This window comes from Parambassis ranga, chromosome 12 (assembly GCF_900634625.1).
Source record: "Parambassis ranga chromosome 12, fParRan2.1, whole genome shotgun sequence".
Lineage (NCBI taxonomy): Eukaryota > Metazoa > Chordata > Actinopteri > Ambassidae > Parambassis > Parambassis ranga.
The window spans coordinates 3,834,114-3,850,682 of NC_041032.1; the positions used below are offsets into that span (position 1 = coordinate 3,834,114).

The 16,569-nt window shown below is 41.1% G+C and overlaps 1 protein-coding gene across 1 annotated transcript; it reads right to left on the reverse strand.

The window, feature by feature from the left end:
- Positions 1-6,799: 6,799 nt before the first annotated feature.
- LOC114444086 (cholesterol 7-desaturase) lies at positions 6,800-13,444 on the reverse strand. The gene is made up of 7 exons (XM_028418491.1): positions 13,033-13,444; positions 10,586-10,774; positions 10,292-10,470; positions 10,093-10,218; positions 9,892-10,011; positions 9,227-9,403; positions 6,800-8,227 (listed from the first exon to the last, which is right to left on the reverse strand). The coding sequence occupies exons 1-7, from the start codon at positions 13,442-13,444 to the stop codon at positions 8,066-8,068; spliced, it is 1,365 nt and encodes a 454-aa protein (XP_028274292.1). The 3' UTR covers positions 6,800-8,065.
- Between the last annotated feature and the right edge of the window lie 3,125 nt (positions 13,445-16,569).

Below are 16,569 nucleotides of genomic sequence, written 5' to 3' on the forward strand. Positions count from 1 at the left end.
GTGCATGCGCGCCGCGGTGATACTGCGCGCTCCCGCCGTATCTTCTTCTCACTCTGGGTTTTTGCGCGTTGGCGTGCTCCTAGGGAAGAAACTGCTTCAATGAAACACACACACACACACACACATATGCACTCAATTGTTAAAAAAAGCCATCATAACATGAGATGCAAAGCGGGGTCATATAGGCACAGTGTTAAGTTGCAAATACATGCAGGGTATATGGGCTGAAAAATGATTCCTCATTAGCTACAGCGTGGGCTTTGTTGGTGTGTGATTCTAAATGAAACATGACGGTTTCAGTGCAGAGGAGGGAAATGCTTTCTTATTACATTTACTTTGGAGTTATTTTCCTCCAAAGTAGGAAGCAGAGCCTGATTTGTCGTGTCGCTCTCTGCGTAAAGTGGACCGACCCCTGTGGACAGCTCATTCATCAAACGGGGCGTCAGCACCATCCGTCTTTCAGGCTGTCACACTTCAGCAGGGACGGACCCGCCTGTCTCCTCAATCTAAGAGAGTATAGGGAAACGAAACAAGACTGCAGATGTACTAAAATGTCCCTGACCCCCTCGAAACTGTTAAAAAAAAGCATCCCTGCAGCTAAAAAAGACAAGAGGCAGAATCAACCTCGTGGTTACCAAGGAAACAAGGTTTTGCTTAACGCGCACGCGCATGCATGTGCGTGCGCAAAGGAGATGCTTACAAGGAGGAAAATATACTCAGGCAACACGACAGTGAGTTAATTTATCACAGCAGGGAACCTCAGAATACATCTCTACAGCAAAACGGCCGTTCACACGCAAAAACCAGAAGATTTAGAGGGACTCGACTAGTCAAACAATCGTTTATCAGCTTAATTTTATTATTAATATTAAAGTACTGTTCAGATGTTTTCCCCGAGGGGTTCTAGTGCCGGGTCTCTGAGTGTTTATTCCAAGTATTAATCAAGACTTCTTGAAAAAAGAAGAAAGAATGTTTTGAAATGAGGCCAGTATATGAAGAGTGTTCTGAATTCTAAAGCACACAACACAGTGGTGTCTCTCTGTGAGCTGATAAATTAATCACAAGGCTGAAGAAATCAACATTCATCAGCTGCTGTATGCCCTGTCCAAATGAGCTCCTCTGAAACAAAAATAATTAGTAAGTTGAAAAAAACAAAAAAACAAAACAACAGTATTTGCACCTGCAGTTAAGTTTGCATTAAATGTTATTAAAATAAAATAAAATAAAATATAGGCTATAATAAACATTATCACCGTATATGAGAGCTTTACTTTACTGAGACCAAAAAAGTACAACTAAAATAAAATATAAATCACCAAATTTGGAAGTTTTGACTTTAAATGAATACAATTTAAAATCAAAATAAACATTATTACAGAATACAGGGGCTTTACTGGACTGAGACCCCCCCCTCCCAAAATATATATATATATATATATATATATATATATATATATATATATATATATATATATATATGGGGGGGGGTGACTGAGACCCCCCCCCCTCCCAAAATATATATATATATATATATATATATATATATATATATATATATATATATATATATATATATATATATATATATATATATGGGGGGGGGGGGTGTCTCAGTATATATATATATATACATCACCACCAAAGATGGAAGTTTCATTGGACTGCAACCAAAAAAAAAAAAAATCTAAGAAAAGAAGGGAAGAATAGTTTTGGTCCAGGATTTTGGTTTCAAGATAAAGCTGTATTAAAAAAAAAATAATAATTGAGATAGTTCTGCTGCTTGGCCATATGGATGAGTCCAGGAATTGGTACACAGTGTGTCCCCCTGGAGCTCAGCCTGGACAGATCTATTTTCAAAGACAATTTTCCTTGTTGAAGTGACTAAACAAAAAAAAACAAAAAAACAACCACAGAGCCTCCAAAATGGCAGGCACATAAAAAAACTGGACAAAGTAATCACATTGGACAGTGCAGCTAATGATTACCCTCCCAGCTTCAGTGTGGCTGCCACAACCAGTTTGTATTAAAACTCTCCACCTATTGAATGGCCCTGATGGCATGAAGGCCTCTTCTTATTAGATGGGTCCTCCTGTGTCCATCTCCTCCAGCCCACTCATCCACCACTCACACATCAATAAAGCAGGACCAATCTGCTCTGCAGCCAGTATATAATAAGCTGGTTTGTTTACTTGTGGAGCAACTCAACACAGACTCCTGTGGAGGGACTCCAGCTCGGAGAAACAAAAATAGGTACGATCAGCCGAGCACACAAAGATCACCGCAGGCTTTTAAACTTAAACATACACACACAATCCACACAGAGATGCACGGGAATGGACACACACCACTTGAGTTCACACTTGAAGCCGTCCACCCACACACAAGTCATACAGACTCATACACTACCCACGCACTCCTCTGCGAGGCTAAGGGAGGGTGTGTAGATTCAAATGTGAATGTAATCACATAACCTTTTCTAAGTGGCATGCACAAGGCATGTTCTTCTAATGATGGAGCAGAAATGTCAGGGAAATAATAACTGCATGACTGCTCAATAACAACATGAATCATTTAACCATGTTTTACCAAAGCCCGAAGGCACAATAAATGGAGGGGCAAAAAGAAAACGTTAAACCACACAAATAGCAGGAAAATAAAAGGAAAAAATACAAACGTAAAAGAGAACTGCCCCTTTAAATGCTGGATTAACCGAAACAAAACTTGTAGTTTCAGAGAAATGATGACACAGGGGAGATTTTCAGGGCAAGTACTTAAATAAATCTTAATCTGCAGCCTTTGTTTGGGACTACAGTAAAGGTCAAGCAGTCAACAGGATTACAGATAAGGATAAATCCTTGGGGGGTTGGGGGGAGTATGATTTCCTGCTGTATGTATTGACTGGGATATTATTTCTTTAAAGTGAGCATAACCAAGTGTATTTCATTTCAGGCATATGGACAAATGTATACGGACACCACGATCCAATCCAAGGTTTTTATTCCACCATTAATGCCGTGTTTATTAAGATGTGCTTTATTATTAATATTTATAGTATTAGCTTATTAGAGGACTACATATTAGGTTAATCCCCATGATCCTTCACGCTGTATAGATTAAGCTATTCACATAGACACCAGCAGTATCACATAAGGGCCTTGTAGTGTGTCTTGCATGCTAAATCTTATGTGTACAAGTGGACACATATACATATGTGTAAACAGTATGTGTTCTGGTTGCAATCACTGTCTAAAGTCAAAAGTGTGTTCCAATGATTTGATCACCCGTGTGTGAAGCACACAAGGCAGGTGCAAAACGGAGGAAAGAACATGACTCTTTAGCGCTTAGCATGACAGCATCGTGTTTCTCTGCAAACTGCGTGTCTTGTCCTTGCGATCTGACTTGAATATTTGAATGGTGTAAAAGAGGACTATAAATGACGTGTGACTTTAATGCACGGAGCAGCATTTTGCAGGGATGGATGTCCATAGATGTTGGACGCCTGTAACATCAAACCTACATTATCTGATTGAAGCAAAAGAGGTCAAGCTGACATAAACAGAACTTGGAAATGGATTGCCTCAATGAGTCATCCGCAGATGGATGCCTGCCGATCTGATGTGTTTCTCATGTAGTGTGAAGTCTTTGCATAAATTATATATGTGTGAGTTCCCTTTGCACTTCTCTTGCTTGCTTGCCTGTCCCAGAGTCGACCTGAAGTATTTATGCTTCCGACTCCTGACGTGCTGCAAGGCCATGTGGGAGGCTGAGGCCTTGATCAATATGGATCAATTTTTTGCTCCAAATTAGAAAAGCCAGGCTGCTCCACATATGGGATTTTGTTATTGAGACAGTCCAGCAAGTCAACAGAGAATTAGCATTTGATTTCAGGAAAACAAGCATGTACGCAATTCAGAGAAGCAACTCAGAAAAACGAAAAGGGGGCACACAACCAAAAACAAGCGTTGCATACAAAGATTCAGGCACCAAAAATGACTATGCAGTGCACGTATTTTATTTCCTCAATGTCTACAAGGTGTGCACCCACTGTGCACCCACCATGAACAATGAAGACAGTGGGGTTGTTCATATTGCACACGTGCAACTTTTAGCATACCGCTGGTCTGCTTAATTGTTCAATAATTAATCGATCATCCTATATTTTATGTATAAAACAGTGTAAAATGTACTGAAATTGTTCCTGTTTCCAGGCTGACAGTTCCAAACTTCCATTAATTGAATCATTGTGCAGCCTTAGAGCCATATAATGAGGATTTAAATGATAAACGTTCCTTTCAATTTGGCAGGAAAACAAAAAATGCAGGAGGTCAACAAACACAATATAGTTGCTGGGTCATATGGGTGGTGGTGGTGGTGGAGACAGACTTTTAACCATGGAGACCTGACTCTCATCAGGTACTGTTCAATTTTTGAACTTGACCACTATAACCCCTTTATTTGGTTAGGGTTTAAAAAAACTGCCACCAGCCTCGGTTGCCACGGTTATAACTCCATTATTTCTGCCTTTATAGCACTTCTATTAAAGTCTCAGACTAGTTACTGCCCATCTTTACACATTCATTTGATAAATATTTTAAGACATACATGGCAGATTAAGAAGTGTCCCAACTAAATGCTAAACAATTGTCCATTGCTGTAACTAGCATAATTGTATTCATCAAAGTAAAAGAGCTTTACTGGCAATAAAATGTACTTCATAGTAAATACAGACTATACAATTGTGCTTTTGCTAATTGTCTAAAATTGATTTTTTTAAGTTCATAAAATCAAAAGTGAAATCAAAAGAAAGGCTTTACTTGATTACAAAATACCTAATTTGTCTACACACACTAAGGAGCCAACGTCCTTCAACACAACAAAAAGTCCAAAGTTGCAGTCTTAGCTTTCATCTTTGCTGTAACTCTTTGAAGGAAGATACAAAGACTGAGATCCTAGGGCCAAGTTTCCTTCATGTGCACTATGAAAGCAGATCAAGCTGGGTTTTTGTTGCTAAGAATAAGCAGCACGGAACATCCGAGCTGTTCTGATGAGAAGTAGGGCAAAACAAGACCCAGAAAGATGTGAGGAGTTTTGATCCAAAGTCAAACTTCCATTATCAGTGGCACTGAATCCTACAAAGTTCTGTCACTCAAAACGACAACGAGGTTGACTGTCAGTTTTTGAAGTACTTCACAGGAGTTCATTTAACTTGTACCAACTCCAAATTGGATTTATCCCATGATAATGGCTACAGTGAAGGACCGAGATGCAATCACAGTCCAAAGGTCAGTTTGGAACAACCAGGTTAAGTGATAAGAGGTTGATTAAACAGATGAAGAAAAAACGGCCTTTCACTAGCCATTGCTGAAGAGTATGGACAGCATTATAAGAGGAATCACCATGTACAGAAAACTGCCCAGCAGCACCAGGAAGAGCAGCAGGAGGGCAGAGGCGGCGAAGCAGGCAGAGTATTCTCGCATTACTCTCAGTCCTCTGACCAGGCAGGAAGGGTAGACACAGCACCCACATATGTTTCTCTGTGTGTGAGCCTCCAGCTGCCTCTCCAGAGTGAGGCAGCATAACGGTGATGCCGGGACCTCCTGAATTTCAGGGCCTGCCCTGATGAGGGTCTGCACCGGCTCATAGACGCCGGTACAATAAGAATCCTCCTGCAGTCTGCAGATCTCCCACTGCGGGAACGGAGTGGTCTGACGACAGAGGGGGCACTGGAGCCTGCTGGCGTCCCTGGCCCGGCTCATGATGCCGGCCGTGCAGTGATGGCACAGTGAGTGGTTGCAGTGGAGCAAGGTGACGCGGTGATCCCCGTGCGAGTCCAACGGCTCGCTGCAGATGGGGCACTCGTGCTGACTGCTGTTACTGCACAAACTCCTGACACTTCCACTGCAGCCTGGCTGATCCCTGCCAGCCAATTCCAGCTCTTGTAGAACAGATGTCTTTCGGTCAGCCCCATCTGCTGCTGTTTGCGTGCCCTCTCTGTAATCCTCATCACGGCTGCCCTGATGTTTGTGCCCAAGCAGAGGCTGTATGCTCTCATTTTCTAGGTTTTCTGCTTCCTCCCTTTCCGATGTGAGAACACTTGCTGGCAGGTGATTTATTTCCAGTGTAGCACTTTCCTCCTCAGGTACAAAGCCTTTCACTTCAGACATCCTTCAGCAAATTATTCTTGGACAAAGCTCAGGAGGGGAAAATGTTCAGCAACACAGTTCTCTCTCACCACTAACTAAGATAAGAAAAGTACATTCACAGATAAACAGTGATAAGCACTAATGTGAGCTGGGACAAGTGCCACTGGCCAAGTATTACAGTGAACATTTCACCATTATGCTCAATTTAACATGTTAACGGATTCAGTGCATTGGAAAGCTTTTCCCAGTTCAGACCTGCATGAGCAAGCACATTAGAGCAGAGCGGTCTGATCTATTCTGCATATTTAAATAAACATTACAACTGTAGATTAGCCAGCTACACAAATACATTTTAATATTGAGCAGAGTATTACATCTGATATTCATAAGACAGTAATTCTTAACAGCGCCTGGTTGCCTTGAAATGCTTCTCCTCATCCAACAGTGACGGAAATGAAAGCAGTCACATCACAACGGAACATTATCACCATCACGTTTTGTCAGCAGGCACATTTAATACAGACTCGAAAGCACTGTAGTCATCTGCGGTGATGATGACAACAATGTGCAGCCAGATTAACTGAATACAAATAAATATTTAACTACAAGGCGACACACACACCTATGAGGTGGGGGCGTGAGTGTTAAGGGGTATAAGATAGTTGATCATTTGCATTAAAAACTCAATTTCACCTCCATTGTCTGTGTTGCCATAGTAACAACATCCAACATAAATGCACTAGCATGGTCACCATTATAATCGGGATTACTTTTGTATTTATCATTCAATAAATATGTGCAAAAAAATTGTATACATACATATTTGGACCAGGGTCCTGTTGAGGATAATAATGATGAGGTCATCTAGCACTATATTTCTGAATATATATATATATAGCAACATACATACATACATGACAATATGTTTCATAATAGGCTATCTAATATATCAGTAAGGCTTTGGTGCAAAGTGGGTATGTTTGTACATACTTGCATATTTTTGCTCAGTGTTTTATGATGTTAAAACATAAAAGATATCTTTTCTTAGTACATAGACTGCTGTTCAGTTTGGATCAATGCAGTATATTTATCATTACGGTCACACCACCATTTGCTACACCATTATCTAACAGAGTCATGTGAACTGTGTTTATGTAAAAGACATAGTTCAAATTTGTTATATATTCATATATGTGTGTGTTACCGTCAGTTTAAAAAGCATCTCACATGATTAGGTTTGTGAAAAGATCATTCAAAGCTGCTGAGTATTGATCTGAATCAGCAGGTTGCTCTCAGCTGTAATGAGCCCTACTGCAGACCGTGTGTGTGTGTGTGTGTGTGTTTCCAACCCTATAGTTTTGCACTTCCATGTGTAATTTTAGGCAACAGTAAAAATATGCTACAACAAATGTTCCTATTGAAATACAATGACACAATTATGCTTTATCTACACAATCAGTGGTTGCTAAGTAACCTGAGATATCAATGAAAAATAAACACACCTGCTATTGTACCTGCAGCTGAGAGGTGGTTAAATATTAGAGATTTAAAGTCACAGTTTGGAAGTCCAGATGAGTATGTATGACAGCGATAACACTAGAAAGAAAGCTGATTGTGAGTCATATACTGTGGAGGCCTTTCCACTGACCTTAACCAAGAAGCAGGTGTTTTATATTAGCACCAAACAAAGGCGACACTAAGACTGATTTACATTCCAACGGTCTTCTTGGCACAGCGGTGTTGTGCTTTCTTTATCAAAATGTCACATTTATGGGATGAATTCACTCAGTCAGTTACACTTCAGTGCTATATGAGGGACAATCCATCTGTTCTCTCCTCTTGTAATCTATTACTTGTGATTAATGCCACCCCCGGTGATTACTAGCCTCTCTGCTGAGCACTCCTCATGCAGTACGGAGAGGTCAGAAGTCCAAGGTGTCGCGCCGGAACTTCAGCCGCGGGCTGTTCTCGCTGTAGAACTGGCTGAACCAGCGCCTGTGCTTCTGGATGGCTGAGTCTTCCTTCACGAGGAGAGGCTTGGAGATGTACTTCTTATTGTTCCAGATCATCACATCACGCTCAAACTGGACACAAAACAAAAGCATAACCACAAATATTTATATTACAGATTAGTGTTCTCATGCTAAGACATTTAAAACATGTCTCCTCTCTTCCTCTGACTACATACTTCCCATAAAATGTGAAATAAAGTGGCATGAAATGAATAGATTTCCACATAAGTAATAACACTGTTGTCTCAGTGCATCCAATCATTATAATTTAACAGCAGGGATTTTGGTGTGAAGTGCTGTTGATTAAATGTCACTCTGCAGTGACTCCATCAAGCTGCTGAGATGTTGCATTTCAATGAAATCTCTTCTGAAATGAGTGTCAACAGAGACTAAAGTGATTTAATAATTCAAAGCAGTTTCCATCTCCATCTACAAATAAAAGCTGTTTATCTGTGTAAATCTATCTATGTTAGGCCGAACTTTAGTGCACCGTTTCTCCTTGTACTGTGAGCCAACTGTGACTATGATTCTTCGCCACTCTGCGTTAGTGATTATCAAGTTTAATGAGGACTATTTACACCTTTTCTGTGAGTGTGCAGTGTTACTTCTGGTGGTAATGCGGAGGCAGATTTAAAGCAAAGGCAGAGTGAGACGAATGTACACAATGAACTCTCAAAAGTAGAGCACTGTCTGTATTTACACCTAATGGGTTTCATAAAACTTTAAATTAAATTAAATTAAATTAAATTAAATTAAATTAAATTAAATTAAATTAAATTAAATTAAATTAAATTAAATTTTATTTTATTTTATTTTATTTTATTTTATTTTATTTTATTTTATTTTATTTTATTTTATTTTATTTTATTTTATTTTAGTGATCTCTAATTAGTGTTTTAGTGGTAGTAGTAGACCACTGTCTGTATTTAAAACACATTTTATTGTGTTTTAGCAGCTTTTATTTTATAACAGTGATCTCTAATTAGCGTTTTGTTTTAATATTACCACAAGGGGCACTAAAATTAGTGGCTTTAAATAATATTGTCCTTTAATAAATATTTGTCTCTGCACCTGAATTCGTTCGGCTGTGAGGATGAAGTTTGGCACCACAGGAGGGATATTAGACTGATAGAAGATGGTGTGAGAGACACACTGCAACAGAGGCTCCACTGGAGTCACACAATGCATGATTACACCCCGGCCCAAGAAACTGTGGTTAAACAGCAGGAACACCACACCTGGACCCACCTGGAACACAGAGAAAACGGCTGCATGACAATATATGAGTGTACAAGATGCTAATCAAACATTTTTGCATCATTTAACATCTTTTAATTACCTTTTTTTCCAGATAATTTCATGCACACGGTTTGTTGATAATAACTTTACTGCATGATTAGGTCCAATAATGGCTGCCTCTCATGTTATTATGTCTTTAATTCAATCTGATCACGTGTAACAGGGAGTATGGGTTTATTCAGCAGTTACCAGTTTGGTATCCTCACATGCTGTCCAATTGGCTCTGCGGTGGTTTAGTAAAGTGCTGTTGTTGCACTATGAGAAGTCCTTAGGACCACAGCCAAAAGCCACATCAGTGTTTTACCTCTTATCTAAATTAAACAGCCAACTCTTATCAACATGATGAAATCATTTTTAATTTGAATGGAACTACAGATTAGATCATTGATTTGCCTGTCAGGAAAGTGTGTGCATTGCTCCTTTGACCTTCACTGTACCTGTCTGGCCACAACGTGGACGTCCAACAGAGACCAGTGGCACCCAAACACAGTAATCTTATGTTTCACCAACATCTGAGAACAGTGCTTGTTGGGCTCTGACTCTGGTTCCCATTGAGCCTTCAATACAGAGGCAGACATATGGTGGTTACTGACACATTTTCGGTTATTAAACACATCTGACTGCAGATGGCACTTTACCTTCCAGTCATGTCGTATAAATTCCCAGGTTTTGCTGTTAGTATACCGCAGATCTACACCACTGACGATGCCAGGGGTGTGCAGATGAGCCAGGTGAGCTAAGTCTGCTGCGTTTTCAGGAATTTCCTACACAAGAGAGAAGACGTGATACACTCTACTGTCGGTGAGAGGTGAATCATCTTCCCAGATGAGTACCAACCTGTATGTGTGCGTTGATAAAATGCTCAGTTCTCCCCCGATAGACCCACCCGCCCGTCGTGATCTCCTGCAGCTCTGGGACGGTCCACTGAGGTTCTTCTCCATCACAGTGAAACCACACGAGGATCTGCCTGTTGACCTCACAGCTGGGCCAGGCCCGAACCTTGGCAAACTCTGGAACTTAGGGACAAAGCCTGAATCTGAATCATTTTTTACATCAAAGTTTCCAGACATACAGTAAAAAAATAACATGTTTTATGCAGAACAATACATAAAAACATCACCTTTTTCTTACCTTTTTCTGCATAAGGAATTTTGACACATTTGCCATCACTGCCCCGAAACTGCCATCCATGAAACGGGCACTCTAAGCAGCTTTCTAACACTCGTCCTCCCACAGCCAGGTTGGCACCCAAGTGAGGGCAATAAGCATCCAACACATAGGCCTTCCCATCCTGGCCCCGAAACACTGCCACCTGCTGACCTTCAGATAAATCACATAATGCAAAATACAAGTTCTTCAATAAGATGATATATATGTGATGATGGATAAGAAGGTTTTATATTAAGATTTGAATAAATAATACCCACATAGTACATATTATTCATTGAAAGCCAGTACAAAATCAGCATAACAACTTTATTAATTATTAATTTATCAATTATATATAATACAAATTGTGCACTGGCTAGTCACATGTAAATTCTCATACAGAATAGTGTAACAAATATTTTGGAGTACTTAAGTAGTAGTAGCTTTTATTTTATTTTATTTTATTTCTTTCTAGTTACCACATGGGAGTGCCAACATAGGGAATGTTCAAATCCTGCAGAATAAGATGCAGCCAGTCTAGATTGGGAACTACACTGCGCACATCTCAAAACCCACTGTATCTACTGTACTTGGCTAGACTTTTAGTTAACCTTACCCTTAAGGCTCATATTGCAACTAGATTAGCACAAGCTTTTTAACTGCTGAGCCAGCTCTGCCAAGGTAGCCCAGTCAGGGTGATTTATGGATTCTTAGAAATCCAAAGTAAGACTCATCCAAATGAAGGATGACACAGCACTGCAACGCTGCCCCAAGACTGTCGAGAGGCAGAACTCGACCAGGCTGAGAAAAGACACGCTAGGCAGAATTTAATATATGATGTAAACGGATGACACAGACTGCAGTAGTTCAAAGCAGGATGCTGTCCTTGCACATAAGCCCACTTTTGATTTGGGTCAGGAGAATTTGGGACAGTACGTGTCTGAAAACTTGTCCTGAAATGTACTAGCTACTGGGAGAAGAAGGCAAGTGATAAAAGTATGCATGTCTACACTCCATATAATGTTTTCCAACACGCCAACACACCCTGTGGTGTCCTGGCAATCCTTCATTGGCAGGATCTGCATTACGCTTGTATAGTGTGTAGGAGCTTTGTTAACCTGGCACACTGGAGCTCACTGTAACATATCCAAACTATAACAGTGCCAACATGAGACCAAGAACTGCAACTTATCATTCGAAACTTTACTGTTACTCTTGGCTTTGTGCAGACAAAAAGATTTATCAAAAGACTGATCCGTTGTCATGGAGATATTGACACATTGTATTAATCTACTAACAGATTCTTTTCCATGACAACTGTAGGACCCAACTGAAAGCAAAGAGGTATAATTTATGATAAATATCACCATTAGTTCCAGGAGCAGGTGTGTCCTTTTTACAGGTGGATATCTCTTTGGGATATCAAAACCTTCATACGCTGTTTGTTTGTCGATCACTTCCACATCACTGCAGGCGATGTGACAGAGACATGAAAGCTCCTCAGACTCTTTGAAATCGTTTTGAACTCAAACTCAAAGAAACTCTCTGAAGAGATCAAAGAGTCCCACAGCACAACACGACCAGAATTTCAACTGCAAAACACATATCAGCATGAAATACATTTAAACATTGCTATAAATCAAACGGCATATAAACTTTTGAATTGTCAGTGGTGCAGGTGTTGTATTAGTGATTGGACAGACTGGCTGTCCAAGCTCAGCACCGTGCTCATCTATTAAAAATTGATCAGTACAGTCAAATTTTCAAGATGACACATGATGAAAAAGGGGATGGACGAAGAAAGGTTAGCCAAGGCTAAAACTGGATATTTGTTGTTGCCTGTCACCCACAATGCCTCACAATGAGCTCCACAAATATTAGTAACGGCCGCCATGACACCTTCAAACCAAACAAGGCTTTGTTCTAAAACAAAGTGTTACTAAGCACCCTAATACATAACATGCCTTCCCTAAGACTTACCCATTGTTTTTGAAATAATGCGTATTAATACCCCCTCATATTAATGGTAATATGAGCTTCAACAGTTAGGCTACCTGTGAGACAGCAACAAATAGCCTACTGAATGCAAACATCAGATTTGTGGAAATGTGTCTTTAAAGCACCAATTTAAATGAATTAGATGTGGATGTTTTCTCTGTACCCAAAGATTATTATGTATAGTATGTATATAATTGATTTACCTGATGAAATTGACACTATACGTGTCAATTTCATCAGGCAAATGGCAAACAGTAGTGTAAAAATTAAAGATGACAACTAATTTCTTCTCCATGAATTTTAGAAAGTTTTTGGCCCACAAATTTCAGAATAAAAGACTTTCATTGGGAGCTTATCATTCACGGTTGCTATTTAACAAGTGGTGACATGAGTTATTGTAGTGTTAGTGCAACAGCTACTGTTCATCATACCTAGGACAGTGACATTTTTGACCTGGCCCCTCTCCAGCAGGTGTGAGTCCAGCACTCTGTACCAGCCGTTTGGGTAGACCGGAGGCAGGTCTCCAACTTTCCTCCTGCGCCTGACCTCGTTTGCTGCCTGCGCTCTGGTGCGACCGTCCTCTGCGATGTATCCCACATCATCAGGTGACCTGAGGAGCTCCAGGGGACAGAAGAGCAGCCGGTACAACCAGCTCAGCATGAGAAGGAAAACGCCGGCCACGATGCAGAGGACGGCCCGCTCTGGAGCGCCGACCCACCCGGCAGTTTGGCTCCATGTTGTCGGGTACCCGCTGCCCACTGAGTCAAGCGGATCTCCGACGTTTGTGATGAGCATTGCACCCACTCCCAGCCCAATGACAGCAGCTGCCTTTGTGCCGGACATGTTCGCACTGCAGCCTTTGCGCACACTTGGACATATCTGAAGGCAGGCAGCCCGACCCCCTGGTGTGGCCCCGGGTGTGGCTTTGTCTCCTTCAACACGCTGCGTAAAGCCATGCTGTCTGTTTCCCATGGAAACATATTACTGGTGCCTAAAGTTAAAATACACAATGAAAATGTGTATTTTTGCAGGAACTCCACAGTTCAGTGCGTAATAATTATACTAGTTTTCAGTAATTTATCTCTGTCATATTCATTTCGCATAAGTTTGCCTCATAGTCAAGCCTGTATGGTTATACTGACCTGACTTGTGTGCTGCCTGCGCCCTCTTGTGGTTGTTTGTCCATATTGTTATTGAATTTGTGTTCAAATTATAATGTGATTCTTTCCTCAAACATCCAAAGCCAATATGTTTGTACTCATATAATATTGCACTATAAGTACATCACTCAGCATCTAGAAGGCTGGGCAGAGTGCTCTTTCATCTTTACATTGGGCATTACACTGGGCTCACTGAACAGGTAGGAGTAAGTCCATCCAGACCTGTTAAAGGTCATTGTGTTTAGTCCGTGTGGCATGTTGACAATCAGATTAAGCATCCAACAGCAACTAAAAGAAGCTTTTAGGGCAAGGAAACCTCATGTGGCATAAGCATCATGCAGGTTAATGGCCGTTTCTATGGGAACAAGGAAGATGTAGTCTGTGCCAATGTGCACAGCAATTCTCTTGATGGTCTCTTGATGCTGATACCCAGTTGGACGAATATTCAGCAAAGGCAGCCTCCAAACCAGCCTGCCCCTTCTCTTTGGTATAAGCAGCAAGGAGTCTGTATCCGTCTTTATATCTTCTCTGCAATGATAATAACAGCATTATTTTTATAACCTCAGCCTTACAAAGGAGTTTTTTTTATTTTTGTCACCTAGGGAAGGAATGTCCTGTAAGATGAAGAGGTGTCCGTCCATGTTATTAACACCTGCGAGGTGGTCTATTTCAGCAGCGTTGTGGAACAACTGGATGATCAGGGAAGAAGTCTCCATCAACAACAGAAGATAGCAGCAGGTTGAACACTCCAGGATCTGAGGTAGGTTGGCACAAATATAAGAGTTAAAAGAAGTTCGAGTCCCCTGTTCTGATGAAGCCCAGGGCTCCCACATGGTATCCTATTGGCCCCACAATAACATTTCCCTTGTGTGCAATTTCCTGAATGCTGTACAGATAGTTGTTGAGAAAATGTGGGCCCATGGAGCCAGCAACCATGAAACCTCCTTCATACAGCCAAATCATGACTGGAAGATTAGATGACACCATGTTGGCCATGAGGAAGCCAAATGTTAAGGTAGAGGCAGTCTTCACTACCAAAACATGAGGGCTGATGTGGAGAAACCTCTTGCAATGCACCTTCCCAGCCAGGTTGAGGTTTGGGTTTGTCAGAATTGGGAATTCTTCTTCACCTGACCTTGCTTCTGAAGAGTGCAGACGCTTTTCTGCTTGCTCCTGCTCTTGCCTGCCTTAACTTTATTTTTCACTCCCTTTCACTCTCACTTTGCCAAAACTGCTGGAATTATCTTCAGGAAATCACCGAGCTTAAAGCAAAGATTTTTGCCCTGGAAATGGAAAAAGGACTCCATGAGACTCTCCCGATCACACCCGGTGGTAAGAAGACTAAATCTACATCAACAACATGCAGTGTTAATTATGATTCTGCCGCTGATACGCTTAACCTGGATGACACTGTGTCCTTTCCTAAACTTATGAAAGCAGTACCTAAACAGACTGATGCCACCTGGCATACACTTGGTGCCAAACCAAAAAGGCACAGAATGAGAAAAATTAATGATAATATCAGTGGGGTATACGCTGCATCCCCAAGGCATACAGCTCAGAAACAAATATTAACCACTGTCTGAGTTGGCTGTAAATAAGCCAGTATACAATGCAGTCAATAAGAAACGGGACATAAAGAATAAAACAGAGTGGGAGAGACGAAGATGAAACATCGGGCACACAGAGACCGGATCTATGTCAGAAGCGAAGGACAAAGGTATCTTGCTGCTTGGAGACGGCGCTAGCAGTGACATCAAGAATGAAAGAATGCTCACATGCAGCTATCCAAATGCCACGGTCACTGATATAAACAGGACTTCTCCCCCAGGTCGTGTCAAACCACCCAGGAGTCAAACAGATCATTCTGCATGTGGGTGCAGTTCACTCCAAGAGGGGCGAATCAGAACTGTTGAAAAAAGATTTAGAGAGACTCAACAAACTGGAAGTCCAATCAACTCCTCAATATCCATCTCCCCTCTGTCCTCCCCCAGATTATGCAGCTCAGGTCAACCCAACCCACCCCTCCCTCTTCCACTTCCCTAAGTACACCATCTAAGCCTCCCTGGCCAGCACCAAGACCACTGGCTTCTAAGGCCTTTAACAGCACTATGACTGCAATCAGGGACTAGGACACCCAGGGCTTTTGCTGTTTGAGGACTTGTAGCCATAATAATCCCACTACCAACCTGAGGCCCAGGGAGAGAGCACTCTCCCCCAGCACAGATTCATCAATTCATGTTTTGATAAGTGAAAGGAAAAGAAAGCCCCATCTTCCTAGAAATGTACTACCAAATTTAAAATATATTCCATGTTAGCCACAGTCTGTCCCCGAACATGGACAGGACAAGGGTTTTAATACATTAAATTTAGCTCTCTTAAATGTTAGATCTTTGGCAGGCAAATTGTTCTTAATTAATGATTTTATTCAAAAGCACCATCTGGATTTTATGTTTTTAACTGAAACTTGGTTGGGGCAAAACAATAGTGCAGCAGTTCTTATTGAGTCTACTCCTCCTAACTTTGGTTTCATGAGTGAAGCAAGATTGCACAAGAAAGGAGGAAGAGTCGCCATCTTGTTTAATGACTGCCTCTGGTGCAAAAAGGTATCCTATGGAAAGTTTGACTCTTTTGAATATGTTGCTCTTCAGCTAAAATCCTCCTGTCAAGCAACCTTTGCAGTTATCTACAAAACCCCAAAATACAATGCAAAGTTCTTTGATGAGTTTGCCAAACTATTGTCTATTATGTGGATTGACTTTGATTTGATTGCTCTAACATGCACTGTGAGCTGTAAGGTCTTATACA